Source organism: Phyllostomus discolor, chromosome 13 (assembly GCF_004126475.2).
Source record: "Phyllostomus discolor isolate MPI-MPIP mPhyDis1 chromosome 13, mPhyDis1.pri.v3, whole genome shotgun sequence".
Taxonomy (NCBI): Eukaryota; Metazoa; Chordata; class Mammalia; order Chiroptera; family Phyllostomidae; genus Phyllostomus; species Phyllostomus discolor.
This window is the reverse complement of record NC_040915.2, coordinates 57646818-57669099: the sequence shown is the minus strand read 5'-3', so window position 1 is coordinate 57669099 and position 22282 is coordinate 57646818. Positions and strand designations below refer to the sequence as shown.

Here is a 22282-nt window from a genome sequence, read left to right as displayed (position 1 = left end):
GGTATCAGGTTCTCTTTTGAAAAGAGAGTTTGGTTATTGTGTAGTGATTGGACTGGAGAGATTGGTGTGTTAGAGTGGGCTACTTGAAAAGCCCTCTGTGTTTAGCCTGAAGGGACTCAAAGCAGGGAGGTGAGAGAAACTAGGAGTCCTCTTCATCTTTTTAGCTTGTGGGACCCACAGGTTTGATATTTGGTCAGTGGAGAGAGGAAAGGGGAAGAAGGAGTCACGGATGACTCAGGTTCTAGTGTGGCAGTTGGGCATGGTGGACTGGTTGGCTGGAGCTGGGGAAGAATGGAAGACGGATAATTGAAGGGGAAGAGTGTTTTGTCCAGGGCAGCGGTTACATTGAAACTAAAGGAGAAGTGTTTCAGTGACAGGGATGAGTGCCAGTGGGACTGAATGAATGCCCACACTTTAATGCCATTGTCACCTGGGACTGCTGTGAAGAATGGGAGGTGCAGATGAGGTACAAATTCACAGAACACAAATGGAATTCAATTCCCTGGTGGAAAGCTAGGTTGGAATTTTTTCCTTACTTGGTGCTAGAAGGTCACTGTTTTGGATTGTACTGTAGTGCAAACTCAGCCAAGATTTCAAAATAAGATCATTTTTGGCTGGTTAGGAATGTGTCCAAACCAGTTCTGGGGCTGGATACTATAGGCATGAAGTTTCTTAGAAACCAGCAAAATCTGTCAGAACTCTTAACAGTTTATCACCATAGCACTTGTCAAAATAGGGAGGTTTTTTTCCTCACAGTGGGCCATCTGATTTGAACTTCTGAGGGAATCCCAGCAGGCAGCCATCTTTAGGGCTCCCTGAGAAAGCTGCCTGGGTAGGGGGCGAAGCACAGTGAGGCCTCTGGGGAAGTTGCATTTGAGGTAGGGTCTTTAATGAAAGAGGAGGATTTTTTTCTAGCTTTATAGAGACATAATTGACGAGGGTAATGTTTTTAAAACATTACTTAGACGTAAGATTTAATTCTACACATAAGAGTATATTAAAATGTATGTACAGTTTAGCGAATAGTTACAAAGCAAATACCCATGTAGCCACTGTCATGGATTAATGCCAGAAGTCCCCAGTGTGTCCTTCACCAATCAGATTGCTTACTGACCCCTGAAGAAACTGTCTTCAGTGACTTTGTGATGATTATTTTCTTATTTTTCTTTATAGTTTAGTCACTTATGTATGTATTCTTGAATAGTTTGGGTTTGCATATTTATGAATTTTATATAAGTGGACTCATCGTAGGTTTTTTTTAAAAATTGGTTCTGTCATGTAACATTGTGAGATTCACCTGTGTTGATGCCAGTAGCTGTCAGTTCATTTTCATCACTGTACAATATTCCATTGTATGGATATGCTACAGTTTAATTTTACTTTGTAGTGGATATTTTGCTGTTCTTACGTGTTTGCTGGTATATACAGGGTTGGCACAACTAACACCTTTTTTTAATTACAAAATCATAAGCATGTAATTCTGTATCATAATAGTATCACACATAAGCACTCTATATGACACTTTAGGTAAGGTGTTCAAATTAGAACTGTCAATTACTATACCCATATTATTACCCTGCCAACCACAGTCAAGCAGATGCTACTTCTGCTGGACCCTGTATATACAAAAGTTTGTCTTAGGATGTATACCTGGGGATGGAATTACTGAGTTGTAAGTTATGTTTATGTGTATTTTCAGCTTCACTAGATAATTGCAAATATATTTTCCTTAGTGGAAAGAGTAAAATTATTAACAAACTAAGAAAATGGCCAAGGACATTCCAAGCAAGAAGCCTCATTTGCAGAGGCCCCAGGGCATAACCTAGCATATGCCAGAGGACCTAGTGATGTGAGGCTGACTCTTGGGAAGAGGCAGGAGCCACAGAGCCTCTGGTGAAGGGCTGTGGAGCTTGGGCCTCACGTCTGGGTCAGTGTGGAGCCACTGTGGGGAGGGATAAGATGAATGCACTTTTTAGGGGAAGTGTCCGTCTGTGCTTACTCCAAAGGTGATAGTCCCATTGCCCACCTGGAATGCTCGGACCCGGGAGCCTGTGACAGACAACATGGAAAAGTTCTCCATTGAGACAGAGCTCATCTACAAGTATTCTCCCTTCCGCAATGAGGAGGAAGTGATGACTCAGTTCATGAAGATTCCTGGAGACAGTGGTAAGTAGGCTTTGAGTCTGCATTGCCTGGAATCTGGAGCTCCAGAGCCACAAGTGGTGTGGGAAGGGGCTGGGGGCACCTGGCATAAAGAAAGGATTTCTGTTCTCTAGGAACACTGGTGATCATCTTTAATCTCAAACTTATGGATAACGGACAGCCAGAGCTAGACATAATGTCAAATCCAAGAGATATCCAGATGGCAGAGACTTCCCCAGAGGGCACGTGAGTGTGGCTGGGAAGGGAGGGAAGCCCTGGAACTGGTACCCATTCTGTCAGTTGGGAGAAGCTCAGGAGGTGACTTAAGGAGAGAGGGGAGAGCTCATTCCGATTTCCCAGTATTAAGAGTTCATGAAACTGAGAACTCCACATCTTGGCTCAAGGCAAAGGGAATAATAGGACAGCAGATCCTCAGCTAAGCCAAAAGAAAAGATGAATGATACCTTGCTCCAATTCCTTGATTTGACAGAAGAAGAAACAGGCTGTGGATTGGTGGGAGGAATTACCAGGTCATGGTGGGGCCATCTGGGTCAGATGTCTTGTGGGGCATCTGTGCTGGGGACATGAGAGGGGGCAGGATGTGATGCCATCACTGTGGGAGTACACTTTTAGTGTGGCAGGAGAAGCCAAGGTGCAAGGTGGAAAGGTGGAGGGCCTGCAGAAAGACTGTCCTACTGTATTCTTGGTGAGGCTGGTTGTGGGGCGGGTGACAGCACTCCTTTGTTCTTGCCACCTCCAGGAAGCCTGAGCGGCGCTCATTCCGTGCCTACGCTGCTGTTCTCTATATTGATCCCCGGATGAGAATCTTCATTCATGGGCACAAGGTGCAGACCAAGAGGCTCTCTTGCTGCCTGTATAAGCCCAGGTAGGGGCCTGCCCACCTTGCCCTGCTGTTTTACTTGGGCCTGGCCACACTTCTCTAGGGTGTTGTTGGAGTGATGGCTAGATGAGAGGTTGTAACAGTGTTGACTGTGTTAGAGCCTTTAAGCTGTCTGTGATTTACTGTGGGGAACTTCTGGCTCTTGAGGAAGAGACAGAGATAGCCAGTGGGCTGTAGAGATTGGTTGGTGAAGCTCATTGAGGGTAAGTGCCCTCTGTGATGTGGAGGGTGCCCTTCCTGGCACAGTTAGCTATCTGAGCCTCTTGGATTCAGGGCTGTTAGACAATACACAGCAAAACAAAGGCCCTGGCTAATTACTGAGGTTTGTTTATGCTGTGGGATTAATGACACCTTGTGAATAGTTAGGTTGCTTATGAAACTGCATCAGGAGGCAAGGGGCAAGTAGAATGAGTTGAGTCTTTTTGCTGAAATAAGCTTGGCTCTGACTCACCAGGAGGGACTGGACAATGCAGCTTGGGAGGAGGTAGGAAGCCAGGGTGCTTCCTGAGCTGCTTGGGTTGTTGCCCTGCCCCCTGGTGTTTGGGCCCTTAGGCTGCTTTTTCCCCTGTTCAGGATGTACAAGTACACATCAAGCCGTTTCAAGACTCGGGCAGAGCAGGAGGTGAAGAAAGCCGAGCATGTAGCACGGATTGGTAATGTTGCCCCTATGCAGGAGGGGGTAAATGGGGGTCGCCTGGGTACACAGCTTGTGGCTAAAGCAAGATCCAGGAAAAAGCTCCATCCAATACCTTGGGGCAGTTCCTCCTGCACCCCTCCCGCTCTGGCCAATCTTAGCAAGTTTTTCTCCCGATTCTTTTCTCTTCTTCAGCCATCTGTAGGAACTTATCTAAGACAATGTCAACTGCTGGGCTTGCCCAGAGTGAAGAATCCCACACTGTCCTCTGGCCCATATTATTTGTTAAACTGGTTTTTATGACTCCAGGGCAAAAATCTCAAGGTCTGTCATGATAACAGGGCTTGTTGGTTGCTTAATGGAGAGTGATTGGCTGAGGATTTTGATAACTTCCAGCTGTTGCTGAGGGTTTAACTTGGATTGCCTTTGGCAGTTTTTGACCTGTTCTGATTCATTTGTAAAGTTTGAAAAGCACAGGTATAATAGTGCCAGTTTCCTTGTTCCCTCCTTGGTTTTCCTTTTTGAATTGACTCTGCAGTCCTTCAGGGAGGTTGCTCACCAGTTCACCTGTACCTTGACAAGTGTGTGTGTGTGCGCGCGCACACACACACACACACACACACACACTCTCACACTCACTCTCCCCTTGTCCAGTAGGGACTGCACTGTGGGATCTGAGAGGGATTGCTAAGACTTTTGAACCTTTGAATTCCTTATCATGGTTTCTTTTGGGTTTTAGCTGAAGAGAAGGCCCGGGAGGCGGAGACCAAAGCTCGGACATTAGAACTACGCTTAGGTGGAGACCTCACACGAGACTCCAGGGTAAGGATCCAAACCTGCACAGCTCTTCTCCAGCATTTCTGGCAGTAGGATCCCAGAGCTGGCCTGGCTCAGCCCCAAGACAGTCATGAAGCCTTTGCCCTAAAGCTGGGATGATTTGATGTTTCCCTAATCACTGTTAAACACACTGTATGGCAAAGTCTTGGCTGATCGTTTCAACATCCCAAATAACCATATAAGGTATGAACACTGTTAGTCTCCTCCGTTTATAGGAAGAGAAATTGAAGTGAAAAGCATCACTTGCCCCAGGTTACACAGTGGCGAGAGTCAGAGCAGTTCTCTGACCCTCCCAGTCTGACACACACCTCTGTAGGCTGTTGTTTCAGTAGGCTTGGCCAAGTGAAACACAGCTTTTGAGCTTGTCCCCATTTTTTGTAGCAAAGAAGTAAATATCTAGGTGGTGGTCTGCTTCCATGTGATTTAAAGTAAGAAAGTTTTAGATGTGTTGTAATGTTTCCTGTTATGGCTCAGAGCACCTGCTACCCTCACTGGATGCTGACATTTGTTTCCAGGTAATGTTGAGGCAAGTCCAGAACACAGCCATTACCCTCCGTAGAGAAGCCGATGTCAAGAAGCGGATCAAGGATGCTAAGCAGCGGTGAGTGCCAGGGCTGGCCTTTGACCTTTTAAGATTATGGCGTTTTTGTACTGATTTTTGACAGAGCTTGAGGAATTCCCCCTCACCCTGTAAGTTTGCCATTCTGTCACAAAGATTGCTTTGAGAAAGCCATTTATGTTGTAATCCCAAATGCTGGTCAAATGTCTATTGTAGAACAGTTTTCCCTAGCTCAGTTCCTTCTTGAGCTAGGAAAAGGCAGGGCAGTGCCAATGGAATTGAACACCAAACCTTTCTCACTGGCACCTGTCTGTCTGTGTTTCTTTCCTTCCTTCTCTTCGCCCTTCTCGCACTCTCTCCTCTTTTATCTTTCCTCCCGTTTCCCCCCTTGCCTTTCCTCTTTTTCTTTTCTTTTAGAGACTGTCTAAAATGCTTATTGTAGAAAGCTTGTAAAATATAGAACACATTAAAAAGTTTTTTAAACTTAGCTATACTTCTACTACCTGGTGATATCTACTCTTAATTTTGTTATCTCTGGTTACATTTGTGGGATAATGCTATAGCTTGAGTTTTGGACCTTTCTCAACTAGAATGGGTATTTGTCCTGGCTCATTGAAGTATCTCCCTGTCCCGCCTCTATGTGTGGAGCCTCTCTGGGCTCTGGGCCTTGAATTCCTGGCTTGCTTGTGGCTCCCTTGTCACAGGCATAGGTTTCAGGTTTCTTCTGTTGGAGTCGGTCTATTGCATCTGTTTTTCAGTTTCCATGATTTTGTTGACATTTGTCACATGACAGTCTCTTCTGTCACACTACATGTTCATTGTTGTGAATTTTTGCCTTTTCAAAATTAGTTACTGTCACATTAGTGGAGTAGGTATGCAGAAAACCTTATGTTTATTCACCATGTAACACAGATTTGCAGCAGTGGCATAGTATCCCCTTCATAACTAAATATAACTCTGTTTTGTTACCAAAGGCCAAAGTTGTATGCTCTTAATTATGTGTTTATTCCTATCAAGTCTAACAGTTTACATATTGAATGAAAATACAAAACTTTTTGCTAAACATGTCTCAAGTTTAAACTTAACATTTTAAACACCATGGTTTTTGTGTGTTAACTGGTTGATCTACTAGAATTTCTTTTGCCTTCTCAGAGCGCTTAAAGAACCTAAGGAACTAAATTTTGTTTTTGGGGTCAACATTGAACACCGGGATCTGGATGGCATGTTCATCTACAACTGTAGCCGCTTGATCAAGATGTATGAGAAAGTGGGCCCACAGCTGGAAGGGGGCATGTGAGTACTGCCGCAGGAGAGCTTTCCAGCCCAAGGCAGATGGTGGGAGGATTTCAGCCAGTGGAATGACAGAGCTGTGTCTTCTTTCTCCATGCAGGGCATGTGGTGGGGTTGTTGGAGTTGTTGATGTGCCCTACCTGGTCCTGGAGCCTACACACAACAAGCAGGACTTCGCTGACGCCAAGGAGTACCGGCACCTACTGAGGGCGATGGGGGAGCACCTGGCACAGTACTGGAAGGACATCGCCATTGGTAATCCCATTTCTCTTCATCTCCTTTATGGTACTCACACTCACTGCCTGAGGGGGTGAAATTAGGAAGAAGGAGAAGCTGTCTCCTAACAATGTGTGGTTGTTTGCCTTCCAGCCCAGCGGGGAATCATCAAATTCTGGGATGAGTTTGGTTACCTCTCTGCCAACTGGAACCAGCCCCCATCTAGCGACCTGCGTTACAAACGCCGGAGAGCTATGGAAATCCCGATCACCATCCAGTGTGGTGAGTCAGTGGTCAGAACCTTCTTCTGACTCCCTCCCATCACAGTCCATGACCATCTTTTCTCTTCGTCCCCATGCTGGCGTTCTAACTGGACATTCATGGACTCAGAGTCCCACTAGGATATGAGTCTGTTTGGTGATGGCCCTGGGAGCTCAGTCATAGGGCTGTGCTGAGTTTCACTGGTCCCTCCTGATTGAGGCAGAAAGTCATCTAACCTGCCAGACTTCAGTGGGTTTGGTACCACATTGTTTATAGCGTGAGTGATGACTGAGCTAGGGTTCTACTGGTGGAGGGAGAGGGGCTGGGGGACATTGAGAGTTCACGACACAAAATTTTCATCCTTGCTGGTATCACTCCCTGAGAAGTATTATTGTTCTGTAAGAAAGGCACAGTGGGAACCAGAGTGAAGGTCTTTGAATGGAAAGTCAAAGGGGCGTCTTTGCCTTGGACCTATCTGGGAGGAGCCTGACTGTAGATATTGTTGGTTGTCGTGGCTGACTTTGGGGGATGATTTCTATGTCACAGATTTGTGTCTGAAGTGGCGGACGCTCCCCTTCCAGCTGAATTCTGTGGAAAAAGATTATCCTGACACTTGGGTTTGCTCCATGAATCCTGATCCTGAGCAGGACAGGTGAGCACTTTTTTTTAACAAGGAGATTGTGGGTATCTCCATCTTCCCACCGTGTTTTTTCCACTCTTTGGGCAAATAACTTACTATGCTTCTTGAGGTCAGTGCTTACATCTTTACATCTGTCTTGCTGCACATAATAAGTGTCCTGGAAATAAGAATGTTTGTGTCCTGCAGTGAGTATAACTCCATGCGCTGGGAATTCTGAGGTGGTTGCTCTGGCGAGAGACAATATGGGTTGGCTGAGGAGGAAGGACCTTGCCCTGCCTGGAGCCCTGTTTTGCCACAGCCTCCTTTAGCGCCTTCTCTGTACAGGTGTGAGGCTTCTGAGCAGAAGCAGAAGGTTCCCTTAGGGACGTTCAAGAAGGACCTGAAGACACAGGAAGAGAAGCAAAAGCAGCTGACAGAGAAAATTCGCCAACAGCAGGAGAAGCTGGAAGCCCTGCAAGTACGTAGTCACGGGCAGTGGACAGAGCCAGGCTGTGTCAGTGTTCTGTCCAGGATGGGATGGAGACTCAGTGGTTCCCTTCTGCAGGCTCAGTCTCACTTTGAACTGTCACCCCGAGTACTGCCAAAGCTTTCCAACCCCAATCTCCATGCACACTGGTTCTCAAGTATGCCTGATTATTCTTTTAAAAAGATGTTTATGTATTAAAAAGTGGTCCAATTAGTTTATGAATGTTTAAAAACTCTAGAAAATGAATATCTTACTTTGGAGGTAACTACCATTAACTAAGTATCCTTCCATCTTTTTATGACTGCTTGCATACATGTAAATACACATATATTTTATTAGAACTATGGAGATCGTGATGTATTGTGACATACACACAAATACAGTTTTTTAGATATGTATTTTTAGTACATAGTTATTTTCTTTGGGATAATTTTCTGAAAGTGAATTCGAAAGACTAAAAAGGTTCTGTAAAATTCTGTGGCTTTTAAAAACTGTTTCCAAATTACCCTGCAGAAGATCTATTAGTTTTTGTTTTTCACCAGCTGTATATATTTTTTTAAGATTTTATTTTATTTTTAGGGAGAGGGGAAGGGTGGGAAAAAGAAAGGGAGAGAAACATCAATGTGTGGTTGCCTCTCACACGCCCCCAGCTGAAGACATGGCCCACAGCTCAGGCATGTGCCCCTACTGGGAATGGAACCGGCAACCTTTCAATTCGCAAGCTGACGCTCAATCCACTGAGCTACACCAGCCAGGGCCATACGTTTATTTTTAAATGTTTCTGCAAATTTGATTGGCAGAGGTATACATTTTATAATTTGAACTTCTTTCATATTTCTAAAATTGGACAATTTTTCATGTCTTTTTATGTTTCTTATAGAATTGCTTATTAGATTTCTGTCCCCCCCCTTGATTTGTCAGGGTTATTTTGCTTTTTAAAAAAAAATTTATGTATTCTTTAGAGAGGGGAAGGAGAGAAAGAGGGAGAGAAACATCAGTGTGTGACTTCCTCTCATGTGCCCCCTACTGGGGACCTGGCCCGCAGCCTAGGCATGTGCCTTAGACTGGAAATTGAACCCGTCAAACTTGAATTTGCAGGCACTCAATCCACTGAGCTATATCAGCCAGGACAGGGTTTGTTTGTTTTTGTTTTGTTTTTTGTTTGTTTTAAGATAGATTTGTGGTACCAGCCCTTTATTGTATGTATATTGTATGTATTACAAAAGCTTATTGCTTTCTGGCTTCTGTGTCTGTGCAGATGCTGTCGTTAACACAGACATCTTGTGCATGCCTCCCTGTTTGCTGAATCCCACCTGTCCTTTCAGTGCGTGGCCACCTCCTGTGCGCCCCCTACTGGGGACCTGACCCACAACCCAAGCATATGTCCTGACTCGTTCATCAGGCTTTTCCCACCTCTTTTGTGCTTATGAGAATTTAGCCCACTCTTTCAATTGCTGGGTTAATCATAGAGAATCCTGCAATTTGCTAATGGTTCAGTGTATAGGTATTTTTTTGTTTTCCCAGTGAGAATGGGAGACTTGTACTATTAAGACTGTGGCCCAGGTTTTCTTTTTTGTTTGTCCACTGTCCTAGATAGTGGGATCCAAAGAGTTTGCCTGAATGTACCAGGATAGGCAAACAACCTCATCATGTTTCCCCTGCAGAAAACCACACCCATCCGTTCCCAAGCTGACCTGAAGAAATTGCCTTTGGAAGTAACCACCAGACCTTCCACTGAGGTAAAGCCTAGGGGCAAGAGAGGGCTTTTCTTCAGGTGTCTTGTACTAGTCAGTGTTTTCACTCTCTCTGGACCTCTTTTAGGAACCTGCACGTAGACCTCAGCGTCCTCGGTCACCTCCTTTACCTGCTGTGATCAAGAATGCCCCGAGCAGACCTCCTTCCCTGCAACCCCTGAGGCCAACCAGCCAGCCCAGAAAGGCTTCTGTCATCAGCAGCACCCCAAAGCCTCCTGCCCTGGTAGCCCGGGAGGAGGCCTGTACATCTAGGCTTCTCCAGCCACCCGAGGCACCCCGAAAGCCTGCTAACACTGCAGTCAAGACTGTGCCTCGGCCCACCCCTCCAGTGCAGCCACTGTCACCATCTGTACTGCCCAACTCCAAGACCCCTCGGGAGGTCCCAGTCCCCAGAGCCATCAGGACTCCAGTGGTCAAGAAGCCCGAGCCACCTAGTAAACTTCCCCTGGTGAGATGCTTTTCCTCCTCCAGCCCCCAGCCCATCCTCAGTGGTGTAAGAGTAGAGTTGGGCAGTGTTCGACTTGTGCTGGGGGAGCCTGAGGGGGAGGAGTCGTCTAGATAGCTGAAGGGACTTGGTCAGGGGCATAGGGCAGTTTGGTTCTTTATCCAGGGAGTTTTTCACTGCTCCTCTGGGTTGTGGTTTGCCACAAACCTGAAATGCCTCCACTGGCTTCTCATGCTGTGGGCATAGGTTGGTGGTCTAGTGACAGACAACCTTGTTGGTCTATAGTAGTGGTTGGTGTGTCTCAGGGAGCTCACAGCTGGCTGGGCAGGCAGGCCACCCAAGTATGGAGTGAACTAAGAGCAAAGGTCCTCATGGGCACAGGGGCCAGGAGATTGCTGTGTACTAAGTTATGTCAGGGGGATGCTTAGCCCTGACATTGGCCTGCAAGCTTCTCTCTGAAGCTCCTTTAGGCCAGATGGAGTCTTCCTGCAGTTCAAGGGCTGGCATGGCTCCTTGATATTCCTTCTCTTGCTCTAGGCCACCCCTGCTCGGAAGCGGACTCTTGAGGTCTCTGATGAAGAAGAGGCTGAGGAAGAGTCTGAGAGGAGGAAGGAGAAGTCCAAACGGGGCAAAATTGCTGTGAAGGAGGAAAAGAAGGACTTGAATGAGGTAGGTGCTCAAGGTGAAGTTCTCAGAGCTTCCTTCCCCAGGGTGTCCACCCCCTACCTGCAGTCTGTGTGCTAGCTCCATTTGTGCTCTGTGACATGAGCCCGCCAGAAGCCCGGTTCATCTCTGAAGGACTCTAGGTCACAAAGAGGACTAGAAACAGTAATGGGTAGGATCCTGAGTGAGAGTGGCCTCTGGCTGTAGTCACAGGTCTGAAGTCACATTGGTGCAGATCAGGAAGGCTTGAAACCCCTTGCGTCCTGTGTCTGTGACATTCTGCCCCTTGCCTGCTATCTTATTTGTAAAGGTTACAGAAGGGTAGATATCTAAGATAGTGGTTTAAGGGGTGGCTGCCAGCAAGGTGATTTAAACTGCCGTGTAAATCAGCATAAAGGTGACAGCTGATGACCCTGGGAAGCTAGTCATGCAAAAGTCTGCTCTTTGGGGGCCCTGGGGAAAGCCTCTAACAGACTATTCTCCTTGTAGCTCTCAGACAGTGCTGAGGAAGAAGACTCGGCTGACTTCAAGAAGGCTCAGAAAGGTGAGTTCAGGGACATACCTGGCAGTCTGTGGGGGAAGTGGGGCATCTCAGCCAGCAGGTCAGCCTATCCTGAAAGCTTATGGAGGCTTTCCTGGCCCTGGGCCCCTGTGCTGCAGTGGTTCCAAGTCTAATTCCAAGAATTCTGCAGAAAGTACACCCTTATGTGTATTTTTAGCACTTAATTTCTTGGCGTTCACCTCTGGTAGTCACTCATTCTGCTGCTCTTTGCAACTCCTAGGGAAGGAGACCAGGGTCTCTGGGCTCCATGTCCCTGGCATAGTGCAAGGAAGAACCTAGGGGGTTCTTGTCCCTGAAAACCCTGGGACAGCCTTTCTCTAGATGTCCCTGACTGGGTGAGGGACTCAGTCTAGTTTTCTGACTTCTACCCCATCCCCATTCTCAGATAAAGGGCTGCACGTGGAGGTGCGTGTGAACAGGGAGTGGTACACAGGCCGTGTCACAGCTGTGGAGGTGGGCAAGCATGTGGTGCGGTGGAAGGTGAAGTTTGACTACGTGCCCACAGACACAACACCAAGAGACCGCTGGTAATGCCCCTTTAAGAGGCTGGGTTGAAAGAGCTGGCCAGGGCAGGGGGAGGCTGTGTGCCATTCTGGGAGCTCATGATACATGTGACAGAAGCACTTTATTCTCCTCCCTAGGGTGGAAAAAGACAGTGAGGATGTGCGACTGATGAAGCCTCCTTCTCCGGAGTATCAGAGTCCTGACACACAGCAGGAAGGTGGAGAGGAGGCTGAGTCCACGGTGGTCCAGCAGGCTGTGGTCGTGACAGACCCTTCCACTTCTGAATGCATCCGCATTGAGCCTGACACCACTGCCCCGAGCTCCAACCATGAGACCATTGACCTGCTCGTCCAGATCCTCCGGTGTGTTTGTCATCCTGTTCTGGGGCCAGGAGTGGTTCTCTACCCCTCCATGCCATTGTGATTTCCTATCCCTACTTTCTTTCTTGTTTAGGAATTGTTTACGGTACTTCCTGCCTCCAAGTTTCCCTATCTCCAAGAAAGAGTTGAGTGCTATGAATTCAGATGAGCTGATATCATTTCCTCTGGTGAGTCTGGCCTGACCTTTAATTTTGCACTCCACATGCCCCCTTGGAGCTTGTTATGATTGTCCGCTCTCAGCTGTGTGCCTCCCAGCCAGCTTCCCTTTCATATGATGAAAGGATGAAGGAAGAGACTTTACATTGTGGAAAAAGATATGGCCTAGCTGGACATGGCTCTGGTGTCATGAGACCCTGGTCCTGAGTCCTCACTTAGGGACAGTAGGCCTGGTTCGACATTTTACAATAAATACACTTGTTTTTCTTTACCCCAGACAACAGTGAAGAACAGTCTCTAAGTGCCTGAAACTTGACTCTTAAGGGGGACATATATAGAGAGAAACTCGTGATGTGTGGAAATGAGCACCGAGTCTTATTTAACCCAGCAAATGCTGATGTGGCACCTTCCCTGAGCAGGCCCTGTGCTGGTAGGGAGCAGCGAAAGAGTCCTGCTTCCAAGGGGCTTAAGAATCAGTAGAGACGGACATTTTACCAGGTAGCTGGATGTGAGGTGGAGAGCAGTGAGTATTGTGGAAGTGGACAGCCTGGGAGAAGAGGAGAGAGTGGCAGGGGGGCTTTTTTGAATAAAGGCTCAGAGGGATGAAGGGGCATGTGGGGGTGAATATTTAGGAAAGAAGGTGGCCAGAGAGCCAGGATATGATTCATTTTGACTCTCTAGTCTTAAGTGCAGTGGCTTAACACTCTATGAAAATGAGTTGAACTGATAGAATTGTCAGTCTGAACCATGTCTAGGGCGAGGGTCAACAAACTTTTTCTGCATAGGACCAGTTAGCAAATTATTTTCAGCTTTGTAGGCTACATAGTTTGTGGCATCTGTTCATCTCTATTATAGCCTGAAAGCCACCGTAAACAATATGTGAAGGAAAGGATGTGACTGTGTTCAGTAAAGCTCTATTCACAAAAGTAGGCAACAAGCCGATGTGGCTCATGGGCCATAGTCTGCTGCCCCTGCTCCTAAGAGAGTAACTCTGGTAGCATGTTTGGGAAGTATGGGTGGATGGGAGATACAAGGATAAGGAGGCTGGTCTAGTTGTAAGAAAACAGAGGTGAGGGACCTAGAAGGGAAGCGAGAATGGTAGGAGTGGACCAGAAGATGAAAGGGCTGTGTCAGATGTCATTAGACTGGTCTTTCACTGTAGGCAAGTAAGTGATGGGGGAGGAGACAGAGGCTGCATGCCTCCCTGTGACTCAGGCCTGAGGGAATTGAAGGTTTATGACAAAGCTATTAACTGGGAGAGAAAACAGGGTTTTCATCACAGAAAGATGGTTAGTTGAAATTTAATTGTGTTGGGCTGGAAGTACTGGCACTAAATTTCTGATTTATGTTCATTGGGCATTAAGGGGGCTATATGTAGAATGGGGGCTATTACTTGGAGGCAGGAAGGTTGGGCTAGAGATAGGGATCTCAGAGTCATCCACATCAAGTGGGATGTGTTTATGGTAGGAATAGCTAAGTTTTCTAGGGTGGTTTTTCTAGAGAAGGGAAATGGAATTGAAACTGCAGGATTATATATTCAGGATGCTGGGCCCTCATTTGGCAGTTATGTTCTTGATAAGGTTTTCCAGAGAGAAAAATAGGGGATTTTATCTCCATTCCACTTTAAAAAAAGAAATGAGGCTAGGAGTCAACACTAAGCCTCTGAGAGGTGAAGGGTCTCTTGTGGCAGAGCCCAGGTTTAAATCTGCTTTAGCTTCAAGTTGCCAAACTCGAGGCGAAGCCTGGGTGCAGTGGGCTCAACAGCTCAAACTGAAACATGGTCAGCAGGAGCTTCTGAGCTTAAAGTAGTCTGTTAGCTTATTCTTGTTAAAGGAGGTGTATCACCGATGCATCAACTTGATGCCCTCCTGACTGTAGTGTCTAAAATAACTCAAACTTTAATTTTTCTAATGTTTGGGACACAACAGAATCTAGTGTTCATTATGTTGTCAGTCTGAATGATCATGTTTTTCCCCACCATGCTGAACCAGGGGTTGCATAAAGTCCACAGGGATCCTGCAAATATTTCATATATTGCCTGGCGGGTATAGCTCAGTGGATTGAGTATGGGTCTGTGAACCAAAGGGTCGTGGGTTCGATTCCCAGTCAGGGTACATGCCTGGGTTGTGGGCTAGGTCCCCAGGAGGGGGCGTGTGTGAGGCAGCCACACATTGATGATTCTCTCCTTTCTTTCTCCTTTCCTTTCTCTCTAAAAGTAAATAAGTAAAATCTTAAAAGATACTTATGTATATAAAACTGTGAATTTATAATGCCTTTAAAATAAAAATTTTTTCTTACTTTAAAAAAGACATAAATAATTACTTGAAAAAAAACCCCCAATACAAATCCCAGTCAGATTCAAGACATTGTATACTGAATTTTAATACTTTAGAGCAAGTTCAAACATTTATTTTGTGCTGCCAAAGTAATTCTTTGTATAGAACTTGAAGTTTCTTTTGCCAGCTTGGTTTAATGAGATAACATTCTTGACTGTAAGGTGAATGACCCAGTTAAATACTTGGAGTAACACTTTTTAAAGACAGCAGTCAGGAGCTACCCAACGCTAGGTAGCTCATATATCTTCAGAGAAGTAAATAAATGCTAGAGTTGGTAAGACTCATGCACCAACCCTCTGGCTTCCTTCCTGACAGAAAGAGTACTTCAGGCAGTACGAAGTGGGGCTCCAGAATCTGTGCCATTCCTACCAGAGTCGTGCTGACTCGCGAGCCAAGGCTTCTGAGGAAAGCCTGCGTGCCTCTGAGAGAAAGCTCCGTGAAACAGAGGAGAAGCTGCAGAAGCTGAGGACCAACATCGTGGCGCTCCTGCAAAAGGTGCAGGAGGTGAGCCAGGCAGCCCTCTCATTGCAGCTGGACCACCTGGTCTCTAAGGGAGGGGGCTTGGGCACCTCTCGCTCCCTTCTCCCCACTCACAGGAATCTGTGGTTCCAACCTTGGCTGCACAGCATCCTGACCAGGCGGGCTGGAGGTGGTGCGGCTGCCTGGGCCTCATCCCAGCCAGACCCACGGTATCAGACTTTTGCCCTTGTTTTAGACATTTTGAAGTACAACCTGGTTTGAGAATCCTTCAAACCATAAAATAGAAGTTCTCACTTTTCCAGATGACGCCCAGATGGGATTGGGTGGCCCCAAAATGGGGAGTGCCCTGGAGGGTCTCAGTCCTTCCTTCAGGCAGTAAACACTGAGGGCCTGCTCTGTGCCTGTCCTGTGGATACCCAGTGAACCAGACAGGCGAGAGACAGTCTGTGCTCTCACAGCCCGACACTCCAGTCGAAGAGAGAGAATTACTGATGGTGGGAAGTGCCACCATGAAGTAGATACAATGAGAAACTGGAAAAGGGGAGGCCACTTTACTAAGATGCTCTGGGGTGGTCTCTCTGAGGAGGTATTTGCGCTGGGAGTGGAACCGATCATGCAAGAGTGAGTGTGGGTGCTTCTTGCTGAGAGAAGAGCAGGACTCTGGGCCTAAAGCAGGGAGTTGTGGGCTGTGGGAGAAGTGGTGGGATCTGTAGGAGATAGTCCCTGGAGGGGTATGGCATCATCCAGTTTACAATCTTAAGACACTTACTCCGGTTGGTTGTAGGAGGGCCTGGAGGGGGTAGAGGTTATAACCCGGGACTCCACTGAGGTTCCCACATTTGTCTGGCTGAGAGATTCTGGTGGCCTTAACCTTGGATGGTGACCGTGAGGAGGGTGGGAAGTGGGCAGATCTGTAATATCTGAAGGAAAGGGAGGAAACAAGGGTGATACTTGTGGTCTGTCTTGAGCCTGTGGGCAGAGGGAATATCGTGGCCTGTACTGAGATGGGAACAACTTGCGATAGCGTGGTCTAGCTGTGTTGTTTTGGATGTATTGAGTCTGAGAAGCCTGTGATACCTCTAAGGCAACCTGGAACTTGGGGTGGAATCAGGACAGAAGCAAAAAATCTGGGCGTCATCTGTGCACAGAGGATTGGGGTGGGGAGGGCTGATCTTGATGGGACAGGGCTAACATCTGGAGGTGGGAAGGAGTGGAGGGAGAGGAGGGGGCTCTGGGCTCGGGCCCCACAGGCTGCAAGAAGGGTGGGGGAGGCAGGCCCCCCACCACCTTATGATCCCCAGCTGACTGCACTGCTCTGTTTCAGGACATTGACATCAATACCGATGATGAGCTGGATGCCTACATCGAGGACCTGATCACCAAGGGGGACTAAGGGGGCTCGGAGCCAGAGATCAGCTCCCCTGCTCCTCAAGGCACAGCTCTCGGGTGGGGGTGGGGGGAGCTGTTTCATTAATGGGTTGGTGGACTTAGTTTGACACACATGGGACATTTGTGCTTTTTGGAGGGAAAAATACTCTGATTCTTTAACTCTTCCCCCCTAAGTTTATAAATATTTATTTTTTAAAAGAAACAAGATGCTGTGCCTGCTGTGCGACTATACTTTGTTTTTGGTTTTGTTTTTGGTTTTGTTTTTTTTTTTTTTTTTTTTTTTTGGTGACTCTGGGGCAAAGGACAGAGAGCCAGAATGTCAAGCTTGAGCAGTTCCTCTCAGCTCCTGGCTCCTCAAGATGTGGCAAGTCCAGCACCATCCATAAGTTGGAGAGGCTCTATGGGCAGGGTTGGTTTCTCTCCTAGAAGATGAATAATGCTGGGATCTGAGGGATAGGGGAGGGAAAGAGCCCCCTGGTGTAATGCCTCCCCTAGGGGTTCTGACCCAGGGGACACCCAAGGGGTATGTATGGGTCAGAAGGAGGCTTGGTACTGAGTGGCTCCTGTCTCAGATCAGGGGCTTTAAATGGCTTGGAGAAAAAAGATCCTCTTGTTCAACCTTAGCATCCACCATCCAAGTTCTTACTGCTGGAGTGATTTCCTCAGTTTAAGCATTGACAGTGAGGTTTTCTGCCTCAATAACTTGAGGTTGAGGAGTAGGCAGATCCGACACTGGTCAAGCTGTTGACCTGGGTATTACACCAAATGTTTGAATTACAAAGATTTGTTTTAGGAAAGGACATTGTGTGTGAAAGAGCCCCTGGTACTGATATGGTGGTGGCCTCCATCTGTGGTGTGGCAGTGTCTAGAGAGCCTCTTGCTTTCTCTTTTACTGCTTCCACTCTGCCCTGCACTGCCAGACCCAGTCAGGCTCCCTGCTGTGGGGCTGACGGAAGGGAGTCTCTGAGCCACACTCACCCACAGGTGCAGGAGGTGGGCCCCAGGTTCTCCAGAGGCATACCACACCTTTCCTCCTGTCAGTCACAGCCTCATACAGGTGTGTCCCTCAAGCAACTTCTCAGGGTCAAATACAAAGGCAAGAGTTGTTTTAATAGCTATTGGAAAAGTTCTGGTTTGATTTTTCCCCCAACTCTCTTCTTTCCTCTCTTTTATTTGGGGACTTTGGGTTTTCTGAAGGCCTTGTACCATTGGTCTCTGGTTCAAACCAGCATGTACCCACCCCATGTCAGCAGTGGCCCATATGCTGCCCTGTGAGGTCTGTATAAGACGAAGCACTGGAGAGGGAAGCAGGCCACACTGGAATCAGGAGTCTTTATCCACTTGAGCACATGGTCAGAGGCATGTATGGCATGTGGGTTTTGGACTTCCCCAAACTACATCCCTGGGAGAGGGTTGTTTGTGGGAAATACCACTGAGACCGACCCTGGCTTCCTCTGGGAGGTTGAGTGTCTTGGGATGTCTTGAGCTGGTGACTCCTCCCCTGTCCAGCTCTTTCCATTCCCAGGCAGCATGTGGTCCATTCTTGTCCCCCAACCTGTTTTAATCTAAAGGGAAGTTGGTTCTGCACTTTTACCAGAGGATAAAACTCAAGTTTTTTATTTACAGGTCTGTAATCAAAATGCAATACTATAAACTTTTACTGGTGAGACTCCTGAACTCAGTCTTTTTTTTTCTCTTAGTAAAATCCAGCACCTTCCTCCTCTTCATTCTTTCCACCATGACACCTTTAAACTGTCTTCAAATTCTCTATCTCTACCATCTTCATTGTTTTCTGTCTTCATCCTCAACACCCACAGAAACTGAAATACTGAATTTCTTTAATGTTTTACTTTCGACTTCTGGATATGCCCACTGTGCTGACTGCAGCCTGTTTCCCAGGAGAGTTCCTGCCTTTTCATGGTGGGAAGATAAAATGCAGAGGTCCCTTCCTTTGCTTGGTCTTGGAATAGTTGACCTGCTTGGGAGGAGGGAGGTGGCCTGGCTGGTCTGTGGCAGGAAGGTCCCTACTTAAAAACAGCAAACAGGTGAATGAGTGTGGCAACCCTTGTTAAGGAGTGGGAGGGATGTGAGTTTTCCTTTAGTCTTTTTTTTAAGTGACACATATGGTAAAAGTTCTAACAGTACAAAAGGCTGGATCATGAAAAGCAAGGTTTCCTTCTACCCTGATCCCCATCTTCCTGGGGACAGTATCCATCCTGAGCACAGAAATATACACCCATTCTGTTGTTTCCCACTTAGTGTATCTTGGAACCTGTTTCAGAATAGCCCATATGGATCTATGTTATTCTGAACAACCACATAGCACTTCAGTGACTCGGATGTACTGTCATTTGACAGTCCCCTATTTATAAACATTTCAATTTTTAACATTTAAGAAAAATGCCATGATGAATGTGTATATATTAACTCATCTGTCTGTATATAGGGTAAATTTCAAAGAGAATGGCTGTCAGATGGTGGATATATTAAAAGTCTAAGAATACATTCCAGAAGAGAATTACAATTTCAATTCCTGCCAACAATGTATTCCCCCCACCCACTTGCCACCGTGCAGTCTCTTTACTAGTCTGAAAGGTGAAAACTGAAGGATTTTTGAGTTGATTTGAACTAATTTAAGTGAGATGGAATGTCTTCATTGGCCAGTCGTATTTCTCTTCTGGTACAGGCTGTAAACTGAATCTTGGCTAGGGACTCTACAAAAGAGTTTACAAAAAACAGATGAAGAATAAGGGACAAATGTCTCAGGATAATGTCACCTTACATGACCCCCCTCCACCCCCTAAGTGTCCCATGGATCTAGGGTTAAAAACTCTGCTTTAGGATTAATATTGTTTATTACCAGATCAGGACAAGGTTTACCAAAGGAAGGCATAGGTTAATAACAGGCTGAGAAATAATCCATCTGAATGACAATGCTTTCTGGCTCCTCTTGGGTCCAATTCCCTGTCAACATGACTCCCCTGTTGACATGACTCAAACCTATAGTTCAAGCAGTGTTAGCCAAGAGTTCAGAGCTCTAGGACCCATAAGTATTTAAGTCTGATGAAGCTCAAACTTACTTGCCACTTACATAGAACACAAGGTTTTGTCTAAGTAGGGGGTGCCTCCACTGGCTACTCGTCCCTGTTGGAAGGTGGTTCTGCAGCTGGCCCAGGCTGTCAGGGGTTTGTTGGCAGTCGCCAAGGTGCCTAAAACATCCTCAGAATTCCACTGAAGGGTTCTGCCTTTGTTGGAGATGGAAGCTTTGAGGCCTCCTTTGGAACCAAGGGGCCACATTGCTCTTGGTTCCATGAGCAGTTTTAACAGCCGGCAAGGCTTCAGGAGGCAGAGTTCTTTCCCAAGGAACGTGCTTTCTCCACCTCAGCATCTGAAACCTCAGACTGTCCTCTGCCCATTCTCAGCACTGCTGGGGGCACAGTCTCTACAGTAAGCAAAATAGACTGGACAGACAAAGGGTCCAGCTGGCAAGGCACATCCTGTTTAACAATAAGCCAAAATGTTAATAGGCCTGTTTTGTTTTTAAACTTTTTTCCATTACCATTTATCCTCCCTATACCTTCTTCCACTCTGCCCCACTTCCTGGCCAAGCCTGGCCCAGCCCCACCCTTCCTGGCGAAGCCTGTTTTTCAGTCTGGCTATTTTCATCTGGTAACTTGGAATGTGCCAGGCCCAACTAGGGCTCCTGGTAGATGCTGCTGGAAAACCAACCTTCCTTTGAACTCCCAAGGCTTCAGACAAATCACTGCCCACCTGGTTTCCCATTCCTCCTTTAAATAAAGGAATCAGATTATAGTAGAGGTTTCCCAGCTTATTTAGCCACAGGGCCAGTTCTCCGCTGGAAATTTATCCAGAGGTCCATGTAAGTTGCCAATCATCTGGACTTGGTGTGATTGAAGTTGGAATAGTGGCCCACAGCCCCTTGCTGCCCCCCAATCTTTGTATCCAAGATTCACTGGTCTCCATCTGCTACCTGTAGGTCTTCCATTGCTTCCTCAACCCCATGGCCATCCTTGTGGCCTTTTTTTTAAAATCCTCATCTGAGGATATGATTTTAGAGAGAGAGAGGAATGTGTGGCATGGGTGTAGGGGGAGAGAAACATCGACTGGTTGCCTCCTCTATGTGCCCCAACCAGGGATCAAACCCTCAACCTTTTGGTTTACAGGACAACGCTCCAACTAACTAAACTGCTGAGCCAGAGCCATCCTTATGGCCTTTGAACCATTTGGCAAGTTTCAGTATCCCCTAAGGGTCAGGTGGGTGCAGCTTTCACCCAGCCACCGCTGGGCCTGCACCTCAGGTGGTACTTCTGGGGCCCTGACATGCCCAGCAGCTGCCAGCCAAGGCCTGGAGGATAGGGAGATCCTACCTAGCACTGGGACAAACTGGGATGAGTGAGAGAGAAAGGATCTGAAGGACACATTCCCTCCTTTCTTGTTCACTCTGGTAAGATATCTCAGTGAGATTCTTTGGAACCACTTCCTGCCTGAACAACTACAAGTTTCTTGGGAAACTATGGCCAGCTCTAACCCACCATTTAGAATTTGTCCCTCCTTCTCCATTATTATTTTTCTCTATTGAAACTCTGGACTCTCACTCCCCTCCCCAGTGCCCCACCATTTAAACCAATCTGTTGTTAATGGCCGGGTCTGGGATGCGGCGGTGGGAGGAGAGCCATATTTGTCAGAAGGAAGTGAGTTTTGAGTTCTTCATGCTCAATTATCATAACACAACATGAACCTGAGGGCTGGCTTCAATCTCTCACCTGGCCGATAGGGCACGGCCAGGATCCAGTCACCCTTCCAGAGGTTTTGGGGGGTATCCAATGCTCAGTCGTATTGGTGCCAGCCTTCTCAGGACCCCCGACGCTTGCGGTCTCCAGGGATCTCTACCTACAAGGCTTCTTTAGACCCTCTAGACGGGTGCGCAACAGCGCTTGCGTAGTGTGCCTACTCCGCACGTGCAGTTACGTCCTGCGCATGCGCCTCGGAAAGCCACGGGCTCCCGCCCACGTGGCAGGTGTTTGGTGGATTGGCGTCCACGCCCCTGCACGCCCCTGCACGCCCCAGCGGAGGTGCTGGGAGAGCGACGTGAGCAGACTCGGTGTGAGAGGCAGACAGCATGAACTGACGTCGGGCGCCAGCGTCGCATTGAGTATGACTTGATCCCAGGACCAGCCTGGGGGCAGCGGCCTTGACGGTCTCCTCACATCCCAGGGCAAGTGGAAGGCCTTGCAGACCCAATGGCTGGCTCACACCCCAAGCAGAAAAATGGGGAATTTTTTCCTCGGCCGTCTGCATATTAACATGGAGCGCAGATGAAACCTGTTACCTGGATTGTTTTCCAACGTTTTTGGTCACTACAGAAAACATTAAAAAAAAAAATAAGATGTCCTTAAGGTGTGGTGCTTTCATATCTGCAGGATAGAAGACCTGGAAAGGAAGCTGCATGCTTTACCTTGTAAAAGAGACATCTCCAGGTAAGTTTCCTTGAAGGTCCAGTCTGCATATAGCCTGTTGACCCCTCTCTGCACTTGCGGCCTCTTTGTTTCACAACGTTGGCTCCTTTTCTACTGATTTGTCCTTGGCTTGGTGTGTGGTGTTTTTTGAAAGGTAAACATTTTCAGGTTGGGGGGGTTTTCTATCACG

General features: G+C 47.2%; 1 protein-coding gene across 3 annotated transcripts in view; it reads left to right on the top strand.

Annotated features, from left to right (window-relative positions):
• MORC2 (MORC family CW-type zinc finger 2) overlaps positions 1-18284 on the top strand; it is a 39965-nt gene extending 21681 nt beyond the window's left edge. Inside the window, exons 7-27 of one of the 3 annotated variants that reach the window (XM_028527257.2) lie at positions 2007-2166; positions 2277-2388; positions 2903-3028; positions 3617-3696; positions 4417-4499; positions 5030-5115; positions 6226-6366; positions 6464-6618; positions 6733-6861; positions 7387-7492; positions 7805-7937; positions 9611-9685; positions 9768-10148; positions 10683-10814; positions 11298-11352; positions 11756-11897; positions 12012-12236; positions 12328-12421; positions 15062-15250; positions 15343-15435; positions 16551-18284. In XM_028527257.2, the coding sequence (XP_028383058.1) occupies positions 2007-2166; positions 2277-2388; positions 2903-3028; positions 3617-3696; positions 4417-4499; positions 5030-5115; positions 6226-6366; positions 6464-6618; positions 6733-6861; positions 7387-7492; positions 7805-7937; positions 9611-9685; positions 9768-10148; positions 10683-10814; positions 11298-11352; positions 11756-11897; positions 12012-12236; positions 12328-12421; positions 15062-15250; positions 15343-15435; positions 16551-16619 (2766 nt within the window). In that variant the 3' untranslated portion in view covers positions 16620-18284. The remainder of the gene's footprint in view (positions 1-2006; positions 2167-2276; positions 2389-2902; positions 3029-3616; positions 3697-4416; positions 4500-5029; positions 5116-6225; positions 6367-6463; positions 6619-6732; positions 6862-7386; positions 7493-7804; positions 7938-9610; positions 9686-9767; positions 10149-10682; positions 10815-11297; positions 11353-11755; positions 11898-12011; positions 12237-12327; positions 12422-15061; positions 15251-15342; positions 15436-16550) is intronic. The other 2 variants (XM_028527259.2, XM_028527260.2) reach the window with 2 other exon arrangements.
• Positions 18285-22282: the final 3998 nt, after the last annotated feature.